This window comes from Nannobrachium achirus (assembly GCF_963921795.1).
Source record: "Nannobrachium achirus genome assembly, chromosome: 17".
NCBI lineage: Eukaryota > Metazoa > Chordata > Actinopteri > Myctophiformes > Myctophidae > Nannobrachium > Nannobrachium achirus.
In genome coordinates this window covers 27,353,540-27,378,273 of record NC_137824.1, presented here as the reverse complement: position 1 = coordinate 27,378,273, position 24,734 = coordinate 27,353,540, and the positions used below count along the sequence as shown (strand labels likewise).

Below are 24,734 nucleotides of genomic sequence, written 5' to 3'. Positions count from 1 at the left end.
AATGCCCAAAGACACATTGTAAAAACACACATGAACCACACAAATACCCACCCCAAGCATGCACGGACACAGGCACTGCACGGACACACGCACACACACACACCCACACACAGAAACAGAAAGACTTGTGCACGCCCGCAGACCCTGCATTGTGTGCTCATCATCTCCATCCAGACTGCAGTGGCAGCGTATGTGTCTCTGAGGCTGCGTTTGTTCCTTAACTCCCTGCAGCGGTTCACTTTCAGTCTGACTGCATCATTGTTTCATTTGAGGGGAGCCGGCCCTGGTACAGGTACTTAGTACAGCAGGTGCATTCTCCCACTGAGGCAATCACAGCCTCCGGCGCCATGCTCCAAACACACTGCACCCCAGCCAGGGCTGTATGGGGAAGCACTGATTTGGCTGATAAAATACTTTGCTTGGAGGAGGAAGGGGGAGAGGGGGAGAGAGAGAGAGAGAGAGAGAGAGAGAGAGAGAGAGAGAGAGAGAGAGAGAGAGAGAGAGAGAGAGAGAGAGAGAGAGAGAGAGAGGGGGGAGGGAAATGAGAGAGGGAGAGAGAGAAACTGGGAAAGTGATGGAAGGAGGGGACAGGGAAGGTGGTACATGGGGAAAATAAGTATAGAGAAGGAAACATGCTGCAGAGAGCTATTCAGAAGAGAGAGAGAGAGAGAGAGAGAGAGAGAGGACTAGAAAGCCTGAGAGAGAGGGAAAGAAAGTAGGGAGGTAAAAGAAGGTAGGAGGAAGAGATTCTTGCCTATAGACAGAGGTATTGGAGAGAACAAAAAGACAAAGAGAGGGGGAGAGAGAGAGAGAGATGAAAGAGAGAGAGAGAGAGAGAGAGAGAGAGAGAGAGAGAGACGCATGTTTCTCATAAAGTGAGTGCTGTTTTGGCTGCAGGGTTGTGTTTTGTGCAGATGTGTGCAGGTTTTTTGTGTGTTTTTTTTTTGTTTTTCGATGGAGAATATCGTCGCTGTCGGGCAGAAACCTTGTATCTCCCAAGTTTCAAATTTGTATGTTTTGTCACAAAGTGAAGCCCTGCTTCATCAGACAAGGCCGTCGCACAAAAGTAGTGAAAACAGCCGATCTACAAGCACACAACGCCTCGCACCGCGAGGCGTTGTGTGCTTGTAGATCGGCTGTTTCCACTAGTTTAGTCAATTCCTTTAAATCATAAAAAACGAATGGTTTTGGACATACAAGGTTTCCACCCGACAACGACGATATGCCTCACATCACATACGGGTCCCTTTGTACACTCTCTCAGAGTTAAATGAACGCTCATGACTTGCCATTGCAGACTCCATCAGTATCCCTCCACTACCCCCCCTCCCCCCTCCCTCCCTCCCTCCCTCCCTCCCATCCCATCTCTCTCTTCTCTCTCCTCTTCATTCATTTATTGCTCAAGCCTTGGACATTTTTCAATTCTCCTCTCGTCTGAGATATTTTGTCTCCTGATCCTTGTGCTCCACTTGAATTCAACCCGCACCATTAAATCCTCGGTGTTAAATGTAACCCTCACTTGTCCATCTGGGTCAGTTTCTACACTCTCAGGATTAAATGAACACAGATGATTTTACTGTGCTTTTGCAAGGAATTCGCACCGGCTACTTTACTTCATATTGGTGTGTGTGTGTGTGTGTGTGTGTGTGTGTGTGTGTGTGTGTGTGTGTGTGTGTGTGTGTGTGTGTGTGTGTGTGTGTGTGTGCGTGCGTGTGTGTGTGTGTGTGTGTGTGTGTGTGTGTGTGCCCGCGTGTGTGCGTGCCCAAGCATACTTGATAAGGGGGGACTTTTATAAGCATGCACAATGCAGCCTCACATACTCTTATCTCTCTCAGAGGGAGTTAATGAGGATCTCACACGTGTGCATACACACACACACCCGCACACCCACACCCACACCCACACCCACACACACACACACACACACACACACACACACACACACACACACACACACACACACATACACACACACACACACACAGCTATTTTCTCATTCCACCTAGAGTCTGACAAACAGCCCAGCGAGGCTTCGCGGCGTGCCAAGGCTTGCATATTTTTCCTGTTTTTAATAATCTTTTGAGGAAGGACAATGCAGCAGTGTGTGAATGCAATTCGCTATCACACTCATGAAGGAGGCCTTCTTTCCCTTATCGGGCTGCACGGACAGCTGGCCACGCACGTACACGCGCACACACGAGCCGCCGCCTCCACCGCCACAACCTCGAAGGCCTCCCCATTATCCGGGTTGCCTACTTTGTCCTTCTGTCAGTTACAGTGTTATGGATACATTCGAAGCGAAACAACTCAGTGTCTTATCGTCTCTTGATAAGCTGCCGAGGAGACGCGGGTTATCACAGGAGGGGGGGGCTGGGGTTTAATCGATTTTTCATTTCTGACAGGTGGCCCCCAAGGTCAGAGAATGGGCTCGTCGGCCGCGCGAGTCATTCTCTCCCTGGTGAATAATGGCCTTCAGTCTTTAGGCCCATTCATTGGAGGAGTTCGCCTCAAAACGTCTCCATGAATCAAGTTACCAATCCTCAAAAGATTAATGTAAAGGTGAATTGGCTTTGCTTTTCTGAACATTGTTGTTGTTGTTGTTTTACTGTATGACTTTGCAGCATATTTAGCTGTTGATTTTCCCCTGTGGAAAAACAGCAAGGACAGTCAGCGGGGAACAGGTTTCCCTCCATAGATACAGGGGCGTCACAAGGGGGGGGGGGGGGGGGGGGGGAGTGGGACTGAGTTACTAGGGCCCAAGGTGGAGGGGCCTTCATTATTTTATACTTTACTAACTATTGAAAGAATAGCAGTTATACAAGCTCACAGTGAAAAGTCGTGAAGGTTTTTGCAAATCTTTGAATATGTATTTTTAAGCGAACATTTGTAACTCAAATTTTGCTTCCGGGGGGTCCCTGGAACTACATTTTTTGAGATGGGAGTCCGTGGCCAAATACTTGCACAAATCTTCAAGATTTGTGCAAGATCTACAAGCTCGCAGCACGGCACTCGGTGCCGCGCTGTGAGCTTGTATGTGCTATTTTTCAATAGTTAAACATTTAGTTAACATTCATGGGGGGCCCGCAGTGAATCCTTGTACCTAGGGCCCAGAATTTGGTGCAACACCCCTGCATAGATGCCTGGCATTATGTCCTATATGACCAGAGTGATCGTTTTAACTACGAAGGTCGCACACACACACACACACACACACAGGCACAGGCACAACAACATGGCCGCTGTTCTCGCTGTTGCTTAAAGTAGAACTGGGGTGCATCTGTGGAGTGCGCTAGCACGTTCTGAGCGGGGAGGGTCTATATTCATCCCGTCCACGGGGCCTCTGATCTGTTCCACTTTCCAAAGTTGCAACCTGCTGAGCTGGCGCTTCTATTTCCAGCCTATAGCGGGGCAGAGAGCGGTGCCTGCCGAGTCTCAATGCAAACAAACAGAGGCACACACTAAGGGCAAAGCAAGGAGGACTCGGCACACTGCTTATTTGGGTTCACATGAAAGAGTCGGTGCGCCTTGTCAATAAAACAGCGCAGAGGTGAGAGACAAGGAGGCGGACAGAGTATTATACATCTCATTCTGTTCATGTTTATTTGAATGCATTTGACGTGTGTCGGAGCAGGAGTAGCTGGACTAGATTCTCCTATACTGTGTGTTGGTTGGGGCACCTGTTCAGCAGGGAGTGGAAGGATAATGTGTTCCTCCTCCTCACTATGAGGCGAAAAGCAACCACATGTATTGGAGGAGACATGTGGTTGTCTTTAACCCTCCCCCAGACCAACCTGTAGGGGTCAGCAGTAGCAGGGACCGTTAGATTAAATAAAGAAAATAACTTAAATATGGATCTGTAAATCCATAACCAAATAAGACTCAGAGACAGCCAAAAGGACTATATCTTAAATTGTTGTATTTTGAACAGAGCAGACAAGGAGGACAAAACAGTGAGCATACCATCCTGGTGGCAGCTCACTAATCTCTCTCTTCCAAAATGGAGGTTAAACATACAGTATATGAAGTACAATATCAACGTGGGACTCATTCATTGGTTCACATATCATAACAAGAATACAGAGACATGTAGGGTCCTAGTAACTTTCCACTATAACCAGAATATACAGTACAACCAAAACATGGTCTCAGGGTAACAACTGTAAGTTCAGACAGTAATTCATATAGGCTACCGTATATGGTCATATGAGCCTCATACATAAATCATACAATTATGTATCATAATTCATATCTATCAGGGACCCATACAGTTTTTTTTGTTTGTTTATTTTTTATTTTGTTTACATTAGAATGGCTTGTGAGTAGGCCTACTTTATTGTGAAGACATGTATCTATACATTTTATTTTGAAAACCCTTCTCGCAGATTCACTTCCTGTTAGCGCCATTGTTGATGCAGCAGTGCACAGACAACAACACAGGCTTTTGAAGATCATTGTAGCAGAGGCAATACAAATTGGTGTTGTTGATTGCAGTTATTGTAACTTTCTGTGACCATTTTGTGACATTTGTGAATGTTTATTTGGAATTAGGGAAGGCTAATTCTTTACAGAAGGAGCGAATACACTTCCCGGCAGCGGCAGTCTGCAGTGCATATGTGCACAGGTGTTTGTAAGTTTGCTAATTGCTTGTGTGTCTATGAGATTTGCTACTTACCTGGGTTTATTTTTTACTGTGGAATGTTTGTAATGCTGTTAATCAAGGACACATACACTGAATGTTGGTATTGTTTTATTATTTTGCAGTGTGACAGTAGATAGTTGCGACCGAAGGTCGCAGTTTAGTAAGTGAAACGGCACATGCTGACTCCGTCTGGACGTGTACACTTTTTTACAGTCTATGGGTTTGCTGCTCTGACACGCTCTGGCTTCACTGTGTGATGTCACACTAACAGAATCCCTGTTATGCCCATAGGCCTATATGGAGTTCCCTGATGTCATCAATATTAAGCCCATATCTAACATGACGTCATATGGGAATGCCCATGGAGGCCACATACCACACTAACAGAATCCTCATGGCCAAGACAGCCCATATCTGTGTGGCTGGTTCTACAGACAGGGATCTCCATGTATGGGCATAAAAGGGTATGATGTCAGATGTCATAGACATCATAGGACTTTCACAATAGAATAACTTGTAAGCATGTTTGGGCTCTCACAGCATATCTCCATATTCAGTACATGGATCTCCATATAGGTACCAGTAGTCTCCATAAATGGGTAACTGGTCCGATATACAGATCCAGATGGCCAAGACATAGCGCTTGTCGCCCTGAGGCGTCTTACTAGTTAACTCTGTCTTCAATGCGGTGTTAAAGAGACATTTCCATACACTGCATGAGAACACTACATTTACAGAACGGCAAAAAAGTATCTTGTCCATAATGTCCTCCATCTCTATGGAGCCAGGGCCCAGGGCCACAGAGTAAGCGCCTGACAGTGGTCCTTAAGCCTTTCCCCGAATCCCTGTGCCTTATTTGCAGTCCTGTCTCTCTCATCATGGAGAGTGAATGGAGCGCCTGGACCGGGAGGTTGGTGGTGGCCCCCTGGGGGCCGGCCGTCCGAATGCTCCTCATTGTCAGAGCTGGCTGGGCACAGTCACGGAGAATGTAGTTAACAGTGAAGTACAGTAGTATACTCCCACCGCACTCTGTGTGTGTGTGTGTGTGTGTGTGTGTGTGTGTGTGTGTGTGTGTGTGTGTGTGTGTGTGTGTGTGTGTGTGTGTGTGTGTGTGTGTGTGTGTGTGTGTGTGTGTGTGTGTGTGTGTGTGTGTGTGTGTGTGTGCGTGCGTGCGTGCGTGCGTGCGTGCGTGCGTGCGTGCGTGCGTGCGTGTGTGTGTGCGCGTATGTGCGTGCGTGTGTGTGGAGCATGGTGCACGCACATTATCCGTGAACAAAACGTGTGTGTGTGTGTGTCTGAGAGAGAGAGAGAGTGTAGAGCTGGTAAAGGAGCTGGTTCCAGTTCCCAGTCCTCTCCAGAGGAATGAGAGCAGTGTGACTGGCGTCCGGCGTCCCCGCAGTGCGAGGGGGAGGCTAATTGTATTTTAATTACAAAGCCATCAAACACGCAGGAGTCAGACAGCTGCTTCCCCCCACTATACCACCCACTTCACACACACACACACACACACACACACACACACACACACACACACACACACACGCACACGTGCACACTTAATTTACCAGCAAAGTGGCCGCTCAATCTACAGTCGCAGCCAACCTTATCTTGTACCAACTATTAACCTGTTCCCTTGTCTTTAAGACCACACAGTAAAATCCTGATGGGGTCCAAAATGGGCCCACGACGTGGTTACATTTGTACCCTCCCCAAGTGAAATGAACACTTGGGAATGTACTCAGCAGCCAGTGCGGTGGAAACTATTTTATTTCTCTGCATTATAGCTGCTCATTTCTTTGCGACCCATTAACCTTTCAGCACATCGTCACTGTCCAGCAGAAACCTTCTATCCCCAAGTTTCAAATGTGCATGTTGTAAATTAAAGCCCTGGCTCATCATATAAGACTTTCACAAAACTTGTGAAAATAGCAGATCTACAAGCACACAACGCCTCGCACCGCAGGGCGTTGTGTGCTTGTAGATCGTCTATTTTCACTAGCTTAAATCATTTTTCAAAATGATAAATACAAAAGGAACGGTCTGGGACATACAGGGTTTCCACCCGACAACGGCGACATGCTCCATATAGTAATAATAATAAAAAAACCTATCTAACCTCGTCCCTGTTTCTTTCCCGCTCTTCTCTCGGCCAATCCACAGCCCCCCCACCGCCGTGTGACCTTCTCCACGGCCAACCAGGCCCAGGACCTGGGCGACCCCTCCCAGCACAGCTACTACGACAGCGGCCTGGAGGAGTCCGAGACGCCCAGCTCCAAGTCGTCGTCGGGGCCCCGCATCGGGCCCCTGGCCCTGCCCGAGGACCACTACGAGAGGACCACACCCGACGGCAGCATCGGAGAGATGGAGCACCCGGAGAACGGTAAGACCAGGTGGAGTTTCCCCTCTACTCTCCCTTCAACTTCTCTTTTTATCCATCCATCCCTCCAGCCCCCCGTCCTCCCCACGCCAGTGGTTCCCAAGCTGAAGATAAATGTAGCGTCTCCCCCAGGATCCGGGTGCACAAAAGGATGTTAAATGAACCACTCAAGCCCTATTTCACAAAGCTTTCTTAAAAAGTATTTTACATTTATGGAATTTCTTTACATTTTACATTTTGAAAATCTTTTGGGGGAAAGAAATGTAGAAATTTACCCACAAACACAAATATGGGTCTGGCACCCAAAAAAACGGGTCCCGAGCCATGGTTTGGGAACCCCTGCCCCATGCCATGTCCCCAGCACCCCTTCCCTGTCCTCTGCCCTCCGTCTCTCATCCATCCATCATACCCGAGGGCATTGGGAGGTCATCATGCGTGCCAGTCAGTAGGGAGTGTAGTGGACAGACACTGCGGTGTGAGAGAGCGCACACACACACACACACACACACACATACACACACACACACACACACACACACAGGCACACGCACACACTCACACGCACACCCATTCACTCTGCAGACACCCACCCACACCCATGTTTGACACTAGTTTACTACGACATTACACTAGTAGTACATTATGAGTCCGCTAGTACGACAGGTAGTGCTTCTCAAACATGTTATTTGCAACAAGGATCCACATAACTCGGCTTACAAATGGAACCAAATGGACCTGTAAGGGCCCAAATGCTCCCATTTGTACACTCTCAGAGTTGCAGACCTGTTATGGTCATTCAGGGCTAGCTCTTTATGGGTTTCTGGTCATATTATTGTCCGGTAATTTTGTATATCCATAGGAAATTTTTATTTTTGACAAAAAAGAAATCACCAACATGGCGCTGACCCCTGTACTGCACGCACACAGTCACGTGAATGAAGTAGCCTACATTGTGCACACGCACGCAGGCGTACAGAAATGCACAATGTAAGCTTTTGCAAACATGCACGCACACACACACACACACGCACACACGCACGCACGCACGCACGCACGCACGCACGCAGGCAGGCGCGCGCGCGCGCACATGCATAGAGCATTAGAGCAGAGATATGCTTTGTCAGCTACTGTGTTAGCGCGGCTCATTGTATTTCTAATGAGATCAAAATAATTACCCTCTCTCTCTCTACCTTATATACCTGATTTAAAAAGGTTGGTGACCTCGGCTCCAGGGGGAGGGGAGCAGCATAAACAAAATCAATAGACAAGATAATCGACTCAAAGTTAGAGGAATTAACATCCCAATTATGTAAATCATATTGAGTGAAAGTTTCTATCAGCCCTGGTAAGAGATACGCACACATCCACCAGATTAGATCACTGATGAACCACATCACAGCATCTTTTCTTTCTGTGTGTTTGTATGAGCCTGTCATGGTGTTGGTTTTAATTAGCTGAAAATGGTAACTTCAAGGTTCAAAGTTCAAGGTTTCTTTATTGTTCCATCTTGAGAGAGAGAGAGAGAGAGAGAGAGAGAGAGAGAGAGAGAGAGAGAGAGAGAGAGAGAGAGAGAGAGAGAGAGAGAGAGAGAGAGAGAGAGAGAGAGAGAGAATCGATAGAAAATGCTGTGTTTGCAGTGACTAAGTACATTTACTTACTGTACTACAATTTTGATTGTACCATCTCCAATTTACAATACTTTTACTTCTACTCTGCTACATCTCAGATCATAATTGTACTTCACTACATTCATTTGGAAACTTTAGTTACTAGTTACTTTGTAGATTTTTATTATTATTACAAAACATACATTAAACCCCTCAGGCCTATATACATTTCAAAAATAGCCGATCTACAAGCTCACAATGCGTCGCGACTCGCGATGCGACGCATTGTGAGCTTGTAAATCTGCTATTTTCACGTGTGAAATGGGACATTGTGCATATTACTTTTGGTGCTTTAAGTACATTTTGACGTCAGTACTTTTGTACTTTTACTCAAGTCAATTTTGACAGTATTTCTCTCGCCCTTAAGGCGTCTTACTGGTAGTATTGATACTTTTACTGAAGTAAAAAAATGTAGGGCCTACTTTTTCCACCACTGTGAGTTTGTAGGGCGCAACAGGTGGAGTAGTGGGCCACTACGGACAAGTTGGAGTGAAGTGAGTAGCCTAACGGTGTGAGATAAGAGCTGTGGTGAAGTGCACCAGAGAAAAAGAGAGAGACTATGGCTCAGTCCTAAATGTCAACAGACTCACCACTGCCCCCTCTCATCAGAGAGCTGTAGGACCCACATGGGAAATGCAGAGACACACCCCCTCCCTCTCTCTCTCTCTCTCTCTCTCTCTCTCTCTCTCTCTCTCTCTCTCTCTCTCTCTCTCTCTCTCACTCTCTCTCTCTCTCGCCCCGTCTCCCCTTCAGAGCTTGCACAGGTTGCATGTACGACGTTGTACGCCATCTGTAACACAATTATTCACAGCTGCACTCACACCTTAGAGGTTGACACCCAGTTGGAGAGAGAGAGAGAGCGAGAGAGACAGTAGAATGAGGTCAGGGTTACTTTTTACCACTTAAACCCCTATTCTTAGTACAAAACTGGACCGTTTACACCATAGTTACACAATTTAGGCATTTAGCAAACACTCTTAATCCAGAGCGACTTATAATAACTAGTGGTGTCCAACGATTAAATATTTTAATCGCGATTAATCGCATGGTTTATGTAGTTAATCGTGCGATTAATCGCAAATAAGTCATCAGCTTTTATCAGGTCACAATGTAACTTAGAGGGATATCTTTCAAGTCTTTCGTGGCCCAATTAACTTGGGAGTGGAAATATTTGCTGGATTTATGCGAAAGTATGTTAATCTTTTATTCGAAATCATTTAAAAACCTGAATAAATCATAAGGGTATTGCATTAAACAGACTGCAGCTGATGGGTATAAGGATCTGCTAAATTATTACTGTTTTGTCCACCTTTATGCTTTAATTATACTTTGTATTTTTTTGTTACATCAACAAGGATGGAACTTGTAGCCAATATAGCCGATAATGTAGCCGATGTTTGTAAATATGCGATTAATTGCGATTAAAATAATTAATCGCGCGATTAACATAACAGTGAGTTAATTGCGATTAATTTAGTTAACTCGGACAGCACTAATAATAACACAGATCTATTGTAGATCTGCTATTTTTTGATGAATGTTCCCCCTGAATGTGCATGCTTGGGGTTAAGTCAGACCTGGGCATTGTACCGGACTTTGGTTCACTCTGACCGGCCCGTGTAGGGTTAATGGCAAATTACAAAATAAAGACTTTTTCTAATTTTACCTCATGCATGGACTAAAGCAGCATTGCTTTTATTTTGAAGTTTTTTATTCACGTACTGTACATATCAGCACGCGTGCGTGATCATTGGATGTTGTCTCATTAACAAGCAGGTGGTCAGACTGGTCACAAGTCAAGACGACCTGCCTTACCTTACCCATCAAAAATGGCTAAAGTGGCAAAAAATGCCGAATGCCGGGTTTTAAAAAAAAAAGTAAATTGCAAAGTATTTCTTTACTGAAGTCTGAGGTAAAGTTGTGTGTTTAGTTTGCGGGGAGCATCCTGTGGGTGGTTTTATAATCTTCCACTTTGATGGTCTTTGACGGTCTACTTTAGGAATGTGTGAATAATGTGTGTGTGGACGTGTGGATGTTTGCCTGGGTGTGAAAAGAATGACACGTGCTTTCGACCATGCCTGCCCTTTTGAATATTGCAGTGCACACGTACTCAGCATAAACACATCAACTTTCACAGAAGAGTTCTTATCTGAACGATGTTGCCACTTTTGAGTCAAAGCGCTGTCTAGACCGATGAAGCAAACATATTTCATTTGACTTGTATACAGATTACACTGTTTTGCTGCATTCAAAGATAAAAACACATCTAGAATGGAAATGTCCAAAAGAGAATGATGTTCTATTCTGTTCTATATGGTTTAGTTCAATAACTAGAATTGTCTAAAATATTTGTGGATATATTTTATTGATTTTTTCTTGTGTGTCCATACAGAATAGGAAAACAAGCATACATGAAAAAGAAAACATTAGCACATACGTACATACAAACCAAACATACAAATACAAATATTTTTAATGTTTTTCTTTTGTACGATTTGAATTTAGCATTTGACCAAACATCTGTAGTAGCAGTCATGCATGTATACACGCATTCACGCATTCACGCACGCACACGCGCACGCACGCACACACACACACACACACACACACACACACACACACACACACACACACACACACACACACACACACACACATCAACATTCACAAAGAGCTCTTATCTGAATGGTGTTACCAGTTTTGAGGCAAATTGCTGTCTAGGCTGTTACATCAAACATGTTTCATTCAAATTGTGTACAGAGTTTTCCTGCATTCTTAAACCAAAGATAAAAACACATCTAGGATGGTAAATACTATCATGAGAGCATTCTATTCTACTGTGTTCTGCTCTATTGCATCGCGTAGTTCAGTGGTTCTCAACCTTTTTGTCTGACAACCAGCGACCCCCCTCCTTCACGGCTCACCGATCTAACAACTTACACGCACTGAACAAACGCTTGTGCGTGTGCGCACCCTGAACAAACACGCGTGTGCACACATACCGTCTGAGACTGCTATACTAAATTGAATACCTATATTAGTTGATCGTCATGGCTTTAATTTGACAATACTTGTGAGTTGTGAGGTGTGTGATCATTTTTATAGATCTTGGTATCTTACTAACGGCAGGATGCATCCACCACACCGTTCCATCCACCCTCCGCAGGCTGTTGAGATGTTTTGCAACTTTTCGCCGATCTACAAGCTCTCAACGCCTCGCAGCGCGAGGCGTTGAGAGCTTGTAGATCTGCTATTTTTGGCTAAAGTTCTCCTCAGAATAGGGATGCGAGGGTTCAAGTTGTTAATTCAAAAGAATGATCCTATCACAAAGATTTGGCGGCCCCCCTGTAGTAACTCTGAGGACCCCCTAGGGGTCCCGGACCCCCTGTTGAAGACCCCTGTGCTGTAGTCTATAAATGTCTATTCGTAACACATTGTTGCCAATTTCACCCATTCAGTTTGTTTGCATAGCAGCTGATCCCGCTGGTAATTCCAGTTACTTTTTAAACATAACCTTGAACAGTGTAAAAAAGAAATAAAAAAAGAAAGAATGTGGCTGAAGTTATGGCGTATAGCAGAATCACAGTACAGTAAAGTACGAAAAACTCCCGACAGCATTTTAGATGGATTTTTCTTTCTGCAACTGTGCTTCAGTCAATAGGAGCATGAGGTGAGCGCACAGCGATTCGAAAACACTGACAGATATATCGGCGAAGACTGTGAGCACCAGGTGTTTATGTAAACAGAGCGAGAGAGAGATATGATGAGATGAGGGAAACAACATTAGGACACCATATGCTCCTTTTAAATCCTGCTGCGGACTTGTGTAGCTGAACACTGCTGCTGCAGTGCTGGGACTGGGAGTCTAACCAGCTAATAGAGCTTAACAGAGGTGGTCTGACTGCACACACTGAATACTCACTCTGACTTCAGTGAGCTGGACCACCCTCTCTGCCGCGTGCACGTTTTTGCCAACGAACCTAAGCACAACGGTGGGGGCGCGGGGGGCTGCAAGGGAAAGGAGCGCTTGTTTTCGGTGATGGCGACGGAGGCGCGCCGTCTCAGGCGACCATGAGTGTTGCGATGGTCGCATGAGCCGACTCAACGCCGTTACCGAGTTTTGTGCCGTTAATCTTCGTCCCCGTGACTTTCGGCACCTCCGTGCGGTCCAAGTGAACACAGCGATGCGCTCCCTACCTCCTTGCCCACCCCTGGCCCCCACCGTTGTGCTTGGGTTCGTTGACAAACGCCAGGTCGCCTCTCTGCCGTAGTCCTGCACCTCCAGAGCAACTGTTTTTGTCTTGTGCCAAAGATTTTGTCACACATTATCTCTATGGTCATGTGATCAATATGTATCTGTCCGATTTTTCATATTACATTCCACTCTGATTCCCCTTCAAAGTTTGTGAGAGAGGCCCGTTTTGCCTTAAATGCCACAAATTATGACATGAACCGATAGCTGCGAAACGTATTCTCCACGTATTCTTCTAGATAAAGGAAGAAACGCCATATTCCAATTGACTTCCAAAATGTGACTGTCGGAGACCTCACTGCATGTTATGCTCTGAGAGCATAACATGTATATTTGAACACTGAAAGAGTTAAACTCAGGATTTAGCTATACTCCCTCTCCTGTTACCTGTTGGCCACACTAATGAGTACAGGTGACAGTGACACAGACACCTGATGCCTGATGGATGGAGAGATGGGTTGTGCCTTTTTCCGGCTGTATTAACACAATTAATTGCATGCTTTCACGGTACATAAATGTGCAACATAAAATCGATTCATTACACACACACACACACACACACACACACACACACACACACACACACACACACACACACACACACACACACACACACACACACACACACACACACTAATAGTACTGTACAGTGGAGCTAAGAATATAAAACAGGGTGCTTAATAATCATCCCAATCATCATCATCATCATCATCATCATCTGACACATAGGGAAATAACACACATCTCTATGAGGGATAGGCTTTTGCTGTGTGCGTGCACGCCTACGAGAGAGACATTGAGAGAGTGTTTGCATGTTCCTTTGACGTGTGTGTGTGTGTGTGTGTGTTTGTGTGTGTGTGTGTGTGTGTGTGTGTGTGTGTGTGTGCGTGCGTGCGTGTGCGTGTGCGTGTGCGCGCGCACATGAATGGATATAAACGCAGGAGGTCTGCCAGTCAGAGGCAGCGGATAACAGAAATGATCCAGTCAGGAAACAGAGTCGATAACCTTCTGACGAAATGGTCAGTAAGAACTAAGAAGTGACAGACAGAATGGTTATTTGTCTCCAAAAAACCAGAGCAAAGCACTGAAACATCACTTCCCGTCAAGATTGTGTCTCTCGCTCTGTTTTCAGATACACCCCCCCACTGCTCTCTCTCTCTCTGTCTCTGTCTCTGTCTCTGTCTCTCTCTGTCTCTCTCTCCCCTCCCTCCCTCTCCCTCTATGTCTGTCTCGGTCTCTGTCTGTCTCTGAGCAAAAACAAATAAATACTGTACATACATCATTCTACTGGATCTGATCAAACTGTCGCCTATGCTATTAAACTGGGTGGTGGTGGTGGTGGTGGTGTGTCTCAGAGAGCTTATGAAGCCAACACCCACCCAATCGGCCCCTCCTCCACCACACAGCATGAAGCAGTGGTTCCCAAACCTTTAAGGCTCAAAACCCAAAAGAGAGATGAGACGTTTGCCCGGGACCCAAACTAGTGAAAACAGCAGATCTACAAGCTGAGTGAGCTTGTAGATCGTCTATTTTCACTACTTCTTAAACATTTTGTTTTCATGTTTTATGGATTTTTATTTTTTTTTTATTATTATTCCTTCATGAAATTACTGAAACAAATCATTGAATTTTGTTTGGGGGGGAAAATTTTTGAAGATTTTTTGAAAATGTTTAGCAGTAATAATAATGAAAAACTAAGAAATAGGAAACAAATAAATAAATAAATAAAGGGACCCATAAAAATGTGTCCTTGGTCCACAAATTGTGTCCCGACCCTACACAAATGGGTCCCGACCACTGTACCATGGTTTGGGAACCATTGCTATAGTAGAGGAAGGCTTGGTGCAGTGGTAGCGGATAGGATATCCCATGTTCCTTACAAAATAATGACCCACTCCTCCACTCCCCCCGCCACCCCCACTCCCCCATGTTCACATTATATCCCCCCTCCAACACTCTACAACCCTCTTTACCTCTATCTGTTCATCTGCCGTCCAGGCAGAAACCATTCCCCGCCCCAACAAATGGGTTCTGCTAGCCCTGGATAATGGGCGCTAATTCCATTAGGCCATGGGCCTGCATCCCCGGGGTAGGGTTCTTCCGCCAGACCCTCTATCCTCACCCTCCTAATGCCTTCATTTCCTGTCCCTAATAAGGATGGATGTGTCTGTAGCAGGCCTCTGGAAAGAGAGATAGATGGAGAAAGAGAAAAGATGAGAGCTAGGCTACAGTATACGACGGAGAGGAGGCGAGGAAGGGTGGGGAAAGCGATATGGACGGGATAAGGAGAGAGGCGAATGGGGGTTTGTGGGATGCGATGCGGTGATAAGGTGTGTGTGTGTGTGTGTGTGTGTGTGTGTGTGTGTGTGTGTGTGTGTGTGTGTGTGTGTGTGTGTGTGTGTGTGTGTGTGTGTGTGTGTGTGTGTGTGTGTGTGTGTGTGTGTGTGTGTGTGTGTTAGAAAGAGAGAGTAAGTACATAGGTCTGAGTTGAATTGATATAGATTAGCCCAGTGGTTCTCAACCTGTGGGTCAGGACCCCCAGAGGGGATCCCCACATTATTTTGGGGGGTCCCCAGATGATTAACGTAATGTGCAACACTGTTTTCTCACTCAACAGTAAACAAACCAACATAAAGTTTAAGTGTATAGCGGGTATATGCACATTTCTAAAGTGACAATTTAAGGACTTTTTAATACCTCTGAAATGACAAATTAAACTTTGGCCAAATTGTCAAATATTAGAGGCAGAAATTGTGAAAATAGCCGATCTACAGAGCACGTAGATCTGCTATTTTCACAACAGAACCGTGTTATACAAAATGTAATGCCTCAACAGTCTGAAAAGGTTGAGAACCACTGATATAGATTAGCCAACAGGGATGAGTTGAGATGGAAGTGGGTCGGTCGGTCGGTAAGGTAAGGTGGGGGGGATATGGGGATGATGAGGGGTGTGGATTGAACAGGGGGAGGGGAGAGAGAGAGCGAGAGTGTGCAGGGAGCCGATGATGGATGAGCAGAAGCACGTGGAAGTGTGTTATTGGGTAATGGAGAGAGGGATAGATGGGTGTCAGTATAGCACGGTTGTGTGCGGGGAGAGATGGAACGGATGGATTGATGAAAGGAGAGAGCGAGAGAGGCAAGGATAGTGCGATGCAAGGGGGGGAATAACGGCAGGTTATCTCAGTATAAAGTGCCTCTGGTTGAGTCCTCAGCAGCCACAGTTCAACCGCATGTCATGGAAAGCCGGCGGGGGGAGAAAAACATCTCTGCAAAGTCACTTCAGGCTACACTTCCACTTTAAAACTGGTATAAATACTGTTTCTATATTATAATAAACTATACTACAGTAATGTATACTTTGCAGTAGTAGTAGTACTATAACATTTGTGTGCGTTTGTATATATCATCGTTGTCGGGTGGAAACCTCATATCTCCAAGTTTCAAATTTCTACGTTCTTTCGCAAAGTAAAGCCCTGCTTCATTATACAAGGCCGTCGCACAAAAGTAGTGAAAACAGCAGATCTACAAGCACTCACGCCTCGCATCGATCGGCTGTTTTCACTAGTTTAAATCATTTTAAAAATGATAAATGCAAAACGAACGGTTTTCACCCGACAACGACGATATGTGTGTTCTTCTTGTTGCTTAATGTTTAAAATTGTATTCAAAACATGCCAATACCTATATATTATCTTTTTTTGCAGAAAAGAGGGAATAATTGCCATCAGCCTTAGTAAATACTCCTTGAAATGCATTATTTTATGTATGTGGGCTGTCATGTACTGATGTCATCATGTGTATGATGTACATGTATCATACACATTTGTACAGATTTCACGCTAAATTTGATCAGCAAAGCATTAGCACACATATAATCTTTCACTGGCATATTTTCACAATATCATTTCACATACAAGTGGTGTGATCACTTCTCTAAACATGTTTTTATGTTCTCAAGGGCTGTGCCCTCATAGCCGACTAATCGATTTAGTCTCAAGTCTTTGTAAGTTGATTTGTCATTTTTATGCTTTGCTTCCCAGATGAATCCATTATTTCTTACTCTCAATGCAATTAATTTGTGAAAAACCGTAATGCGATCAAATCCAGAGATTCAGGGTTTCTGCCCAGCAGTGACGATGATGGGAGTGGGCTGGGAGCTCCAGTATGTGGAGGGCGGGCCGATGATGACGGTGGTTTACAAATGATTATAAGCCTGACGATTTCACCTCACCAGGCCTGGGAAAACGTCAAGGGCAGACCAGACGGTCAGTGGTGTGAGCTTGCGTGCATGCATACATGCCTGCCTGTATATCGTCACTGTCGGGCAGAAACCTTGTATCTCCAAATTTCAAATGTGTACGTCTTTTGGTAAAGCAAAGCCCTGCTTCATCATACAAGGCCGTCGCACAAAACTAGTGAAAACAGACGATCTACAAGCATGTGTGCTTGTAGATCGGCTGTTTTTACTAGTTTAGTAGATTTTATAGATGATAAATACAAAACGAACGGTTCTGGACATACAAGGTTTCCACCCGACAACGACGATGTGTGTGTGTGTGTGTGTGTGTGTGTGTGTGTGTGTGTGTGCGTGCGCGTGTGCGTGTGTGTGTGAGATTACTCATACAGCCCTGGCTCTGTTGACACAAACACTCACAGACAGTGGTTTAGAGGGAGCGTATCAGAAGCACGGCGAAAAGCCCTGCCTGATTTCTCACTGGCAGAGACTGCAGCAGAAGGCCATGATAAGGCCGTATGGATGCAAGATAACACGTTGATTCATGGGCCCCCATTTGTGTGTGTATGTGTGTGTGTGTGTGTGTGTGTGTGTGTCTGTGTGTGTGTGTGTGTATGAGGGTGAGGGTGAGAGAGAGGAGTAGGGTGTGCGTACATGTACCGTACAGTACATTTGCATGTTGCCTCCTCTAGGCGACGCATGCACTCACAGATTCATCCTCAGTCTCCCAAGCCTGCAGCCTCGTTGCCTTATTTTATGATTCCATCAGGCTGTGTACAGTAGTAATAGCTCATGCAAAATATGCGTTCAAACAAACAAACAAACAGATGTATGCATGCAAATGAATTCTGAAGTGTGAGGGAGAAATGCTGTGGGGGGGAAGGGGTGAGGGTGAGAGAGAGACAGTGTGACATCTGCGTGGTTGTCAAACTCTTAATGAGCATTCCAGACCGTTACGTTTGTTTAAACATTTATTTATCCACGGAGTGTTTACTCAAGCATCACATTTTATACGGTTACATGCCTTCCGAAAAGGGGACTGCCCTTTGTAACCACCGGGGAAGTAATTGTGGATAAGATGCCATATAGTGAAGAGCATAGTAGATGACAGTACATAGATGTTGAGACAGGGGAGACCATTACTCATACACTTTCCTGGCCCAGTTTTTTCCAGTCAGACGCCCCAGTCACCAGCCTATAGCTTCACTAACCTGTGGGCTAGATGTTGAACTGTCACATCATGTATTCTAGACTCACCAATCAGTCACAAATGGTTCACTCGACAAGAGACGTTACTTAGGACCGCCTTCTAGCTTTGTTGTTAAAACTGGGTGGAAATGATTAAGTAATTAAGCCTTGCCGAGCCATGAGGCCCATAGGGCAGGAGCTATCTCCTGATTCTGTAGCGTGAGGCAGCTTGATGTACAAGAACACCCCCTGGACATGACGCTAGTATGTCACAGGGACTTAGCCCAAATTCAACCCGTGGTGCTGAGTGCCCAGCAGGGAGGCACTGGCTTCCGTTTTTCGGAGTCTTTGGTAAGACCCGGCCGTGGCCGGGAATCGAGGGCCGACATTCTAACCACAAGGCCAATGAGCTGGTAGAAATGATTACAGAAAAAAAAAACAGCTGCCCTTTATGTTGGGGCAGTGACCAAAAGCAGTTTCTTAGTGCCTGTTCTCACCAGCGTTTTAGCAACTACATTAGCTTGCATTTAGAAATCCCTGGAGGGCGGAGATCTCTGATTGTTTGGCATCACAAGACTACATGTATTCACTCTTTCCTCCTCTTATTTCCTCTCCCCATCTAAGTGAGGCATACCTCTTCCCTCCTTTCATTACGAAGCAGACAAACAACTATTTATTTCTTCATTTTCTTTTTATGCAGTATATTTCTTCCAGGCCAGATTCAATCAAGAGGCCTTATTTAAAGCGGAAAAGCAGGCTAAATTGTTTCGGCAGGCCCTATATGTCTGGGGCTATATTTCTTATTATCTCTCAATGTTTGTCTGCAGATTGGAAATGATGGCTGTTCAGGCCACTGCTAAAATATGGCATGGTAGCAGAAGGTGTTATTTCTTCAAATGGTTCCCTTTTGGGAAATTGGAGATGGAGAGAAAAATACGGTGGAGGGGAAATGAGTAGGGAGAGTACACAATTCAGTTCTCCTTTTGATACTAAATTGAGGGACATATATATTCGTTTTTACCATTCTGATGAATTGAAATGGGGCTGCTTTGGTTCGTGCACTTGAGTGGCATGTAGTTCCTGCACGGTAGCTTGCCCCAGACAAATATGTTTCCGGTGTCCAAAATATATTTTTTCAAATAGCATACATTCTGCCATGCTTTGTGTTGAAATACAGGTTTAGTAAGGTCACTCCTAATCCAGTAGCTTGATTCAATGCAGACTCCTGTTCTTCTGGAATCAGATTTTCCGCAGACATCCATCGGGTTGAATGACAGACACGCTCCTCTAAAATGGATGTTATTTGAATGTTGTGTTGGTGAAGTCATACAGGGTTATGTTTGTTTTTGTTTGTTTCATAAGGACGGAAAACAGGGGCAGAGAGAGAGAGAGCTGCTATCTTGGCCAAGTCTCTCTTGTAAAAGAGATCTCTGATCTCAATGAGACTTCCTGGTAAAATAAAGGTTAATTGTCAAATAAACAAATCATCGTTGGGTGGAAACCTCGTATCTCCAAGTTTCAAATGTGTACGTTCTTTCGCAAAGTAAAGCCCTGCTTCATCACAAGGACGTCGCACAAAAGTAGTGAAAACAGCAGATCTACAAGCACACAACGCCTCGCACCGCGGGGTGTTGTGTGCTTGTAGATTGGCTGTTTTCACTAGTTTAAATCCTTTTTAAAATGATAAATACAAAAAAAAACGGTTTTGGTCATACAAGGTTTCCACCCGTCAACGACGAATTTACAATAAAATTCAAAGAATGGAGAAAGATTCATAGAGAGAAAAGGGGGGGACACACAGAGTGAAAGAGTGAAAGAAGGAGAGAGGCTATAGAGTGAACACGGGGAGGAGGAGAAGAGGCCTTCAGGTCAGCGGTCACAGCGGTGCTTACCTCAGTGGAGCGCGACGCCACCATCTGTTTCATCCGCTCTCCCCTTGTTGTTACTGCGGGGGTCCACTGCTCTTTGACTCGTCGTCTCCCTCCTCGGAGAGAGGGAGGGGAGGAAGAGTTTGGGGGAGGAAGCGGGGGACGGGGAGAGGAAGGAGGAAGAAGGCGCCGGAGTCCAGTAGAGAAAAGAGTGGGAGGCACTGAGGAATGCGAGGATGCGGCAACGGGGTGGAGAGAGAGAGAGAGAGAGAGAGAGTGCTATAGCAAGCCTTAACTCCTATAATCAAAGACAGATCTGCTCCAGCCACGTGGAACCCCTGTCACACGAGGGAGGGGGGGGGGGGGGGGGGGGGGGGGGGCGGACATGCACACACCCATGTTTCCCACACCGCCCCCCCACCCTGAACCATGTCTGCCACCAAATATGTCACCACAGAATCTTATATTCTCACAGATTCCCACAGGTTCTCATGAGCAACACTGGTGCTTCAGGCTGTGTGTGTGTGTGTGTGTGTGTGTGTGTGTGTGTGTGTGTGTGTGTGTGTGTGTGTGTGTGTGTGTGTGTGTGTGTGTGTGTGTGTGTGTGTGTGTGTGTGCGTGTGCCGTGTGCACGCGTGTGCGTGTCCAATGTGCAGGTCAAGGGCCTAATATATTAATCAGTTGTGGGGTGAATAGTAACATTATTAAATCGCTCTGCTCCTACATCCACTTCAGTATATGTTTATGTAGTGTTTAACTGTGTGTGTGTGTGTGTGTGTGTGTGTGTGGGGGGGGGGGGGGGGGGGGGGGTCCATTCCCTGGGTAGCTTATAGTGGTTAATAAGTTGCCAAGGGTAAAGTTTCTACTATGCAGCTAGACATTAATTGTGCTTACATTGCCAAGGTCAGGGGATCAGGTCCCAACGGACACACTGGTAAAGTGAGCAGCTGGGATTTGTAGAGAGAAATTTGGAATTATTTAATATACCGCATTTTTCCAAATAGTAGCCTGGGCGTTTAATTCTCAAAAATCAATTTGAACCCCCGGCGTTTAAAAGAACCGGGCGGCTATTTGCGATACTTATTTACGTCCATTTGAATGGCGGTCGATGTGCAAAGCCCCCGGCGGGCATTTGGTGCTGAAAGATGCAGTAGTTTAGAATTTGGCATGACAACTTTTCCTCAGTCATGGTGGCCCTGGACTTGAAAGCACTAAAGCACAATTGTGCAGTGGTCAGGACATATTTTACTTAAGTAAAAGTATCAATACTGCAATGTAGAAATATTCTGTTAAGTAAAAGTCCTGAATTCAAAATGGACTTGAGTAAAAGTATGAAAGTGTTGGCTTCAAAATGTACTTAAAGTACCAAAAGTAAAAGTGCAAAATGTTTGAAAATAGCAGATCTACATGCACACAACGAGTCACTAAGTATTACCTTAGTTACTTTCCACTCTGCAATTGTATAAGGCTTCCCAACATGCGTACCTAGATTTATCAGAACGTGATGATACCTTAAGCAGAACTGGTCCTCTAGTCTGGACCAGTGAGTCCAGGCCCAATTCAAGCACTGTCTGGAAAAACAATGTGGTTCATTAATATAACGCCCTAGCACAAGCTCCACTCACTGCTCAGTTACGGTCCAAGCTGCATCAGCACACAAACATGTAGTGTGCCGCAAAGCCGCCATTTAGACTATACTTTGCCACATGGATAATTGCAATCATATGCAAAACAAGGGCAAATGCACTCAGCTGTAAAATGTTATGTCCGTGTTTGCGCTGCCATGTAATCAGCGCAATATCCTTTGTGAGTACGATTTTAAAGCCTAATTTATGCTCTGTCGCACGGCTGTGTCACGCGGCGAAAACGGCAGACCTACAAGCCCACAACGCATCTGATTTGACACGGCGTGGGCTTGTAAGGCACCTTTTTTTGGCCACGCGCCACCTTAGTGCGACGACCAGGCACGTGCACACATACTGTAGGCATCAAAGGGGGCTTGAGCCCCTGCCCTTTTACCGGTCAGTAAAAAGTGCCCTCTCCAGACCATGAAAATAGCTGACCTCCAAGCTCACAACGTGTCGCAGTGCGACGCGTTGTGGGCTTGGAGGTCTGCTATTTTCTATATTTCCACAAAAAGGCCCTTTTAGAAATGTCAGACATTCTCTGCACGTCCCTGGCGACGACGCACAGCACATTATGAATGGCTCTTAAGACAACAAGGCAGATAGCGTGTGCAAGTGTTGCACAATTCATGATGCTATCAGCAACCGCAATCCATTATTTGTGACTTCACCCCTCAGAGTTACTGTAAACGAACACGCAGTGTTTCAGGGTCCCCCCTCCTCCTCCTCTCACTGCCTCTCCTCCCTTCCTGCCTTCATCCTTCTCTTCCTTGTCCAAATGCTTCCTCCTCTTCCTCCATACCTCCATCCTTCCTTCCCTTGCTTGTGATGGGTTCTCAGTGGCCATCGTATGTTTATCTCTGTCTGTCTCTCTCTCTCTCTCTCTCTCTCTCTCTCTCTCTCTCTCTCTCTCTGTGTGTCTCTCACTCACTTCTGCGCCCCATCCTCTCTTATTCCCTTGCTGCCTACATTCCTCACTCTCATCTTCCCATGCTGGTGAAGGAACACACACACGCACACACACACACACACACACACACACACACGCACGCACGCACGCACACACTCACACACACACACGCACGCACGCACGCACACGCACACGCACACGCACGCACATGCACACGCACACACATACTCCCTCCCTGGATTCCCTCCCTCCCTCTCCATCTTAACAGTGGTATGATGGGGGCCAGTAGTGGGTCAGGCCCCAGGGCCCCGCGCTGCCTTCCAGCTGTCAGACGCTCCCAGCAGCTAAACACAGCTCTGCTGAGTCTGCTCAAACGGCTGCAGGGAGAATAGGATCTCCCGTTCTGTCGAAAACACACTCGCATATATCAACGCACGCACCCGCCCACCCACATATTCACACCCGCCCACCGCACACATATAGAGGGATGCATATACACATGACGGAAACCGCACTCACGTGCAAGCCGACATGCACAGTCGCAGACGTACACACACCACCAGATCAATTGAGGACACTGACGAGCTGACAGACGAACCCAGAGAAAGACAGGCCTACACGCTCACACACACACGCACACAAGCACAAGCACATACACATTGATGGACTTATATAAATGCAGAGGCAAGTTTTAGACTGGAGGAACGCCAGACTGTCTCTCCTCCAATCAACAGCCAGTGTTAGTGTTCCCCTGAGCAAGACCAAGACACAGTGCAATCCTCAGTGTGTATTTGGCCTGTTAAAATGACCACGACTTTCCCTATAGCAAACCATTAAGACCTGAGGCCGACTCTACAAATGCCGTCTAAATCACTGTGAGCTTGCAGATCTGCTATATCTATTTTTGAATTGCCAGCGCTAAAGTCTAAAACGACACGGGTGCTTTCTTGGGTTTGTGGTAGTAATATTTATAGTGTAACAAATAAGTGTACTGTATGTAGTCTACAAGAAAATCTCACTAGGCTACTACATTTAGATGTACCTGCTGCTGTCAATCTAACAGCTGACAACCATGGACTGTGACCTCCACTTCTCCTCTGTGTCAGCATAAAACCTGTACTAAGTGATACTATACATGGTCATTGCAACTTAACCAGTCAGCCTTATTATAAACTGTATGGTACTTAGTATAGATGCTTAGTTTCTATCTCCATCTAGGGAGAGCATCTTGGTGTATAAGAAGTGTCCCATATGACACTTGAGGAGGGTCTTCTGCCCAACAGGGCAAAGCTCTGGCCAGCAGGCCAGAGCTCTCTATGCTGTGTATGCTGTATGCTGTTTCTCTGATGCTGATGAATCTTCTTCAATAAATGGTTGACTTCACCCTGACTGGATATTAATATTTTTCTATCACATCTGGCGACCACGAAGGGACCAATATTTCATCTTTACCATAGATGGATACTTGGTCAAAAGAACTCTGGGTTGAAGGAACATTTTTGGAAAGGAGATTTTTGAAAGCAGACCTAAAGCAGGTCCACCACCATGAAGAACAAAGAGGAGACCGCTACAGAAGCAACTTGCAAGCTATGCAAAACCAGCAAGAACTGACTTTCAAGCAGATCTACAAGGTCGAGACCTCACAGATTAACAATAATCTTGTGATGACTGCAGCCTGTGGTGACAAGGAGGGCAGATTGCTATTCACCAACATGGAGAGCAAGTCGGGCACCAAGAAACAACACAGACTGACAGCGGAGGTGACGAAATCGACACCATGTCGAACACCAACATGACTTTTGCCACAGTAGGAGGGGACGAAGCCAAGGAGACACACATGCGGTGTGAGAGCCACTGAACTGGAGCCCCCCAGCCCAGTGGAGATCCAACAGAAGCAGAGACATTAACCGCCACAGGCCATAAGCCAAATGAAGATGGGCAGATGGAGGACAACGCCATGAAGACTACAACAAT

The 24,734-nt window shown here is 45.8% G+C and overlaps 1 protein-coding gene across 3 annotated transcripts in view; it reads left to right on the top strand.

Annotated features, from left to right (window-relative positions):
• pcdh1b (protocadherin 1b) overlaps window positions 1-24,734 on the top strand; it is a 322,356-nt gene that overhangs the window by 209,355 nt on the left and 88,267 nt on the right. For all 3 annotated transcript variants that reach the window (XM_080745678.1, XM_080745677.1, XM_080745679.1), the window contains exon 4: window positions 6,800-7,019. In XM_080745678.1, the coding sequence (XP_080601804.1) occupies window positions 6,800-7,019 (220 nt within the window). The remainder of the gene's footprint in view (window positions 1-6,799; window positions 7,020-24,734) is intronic.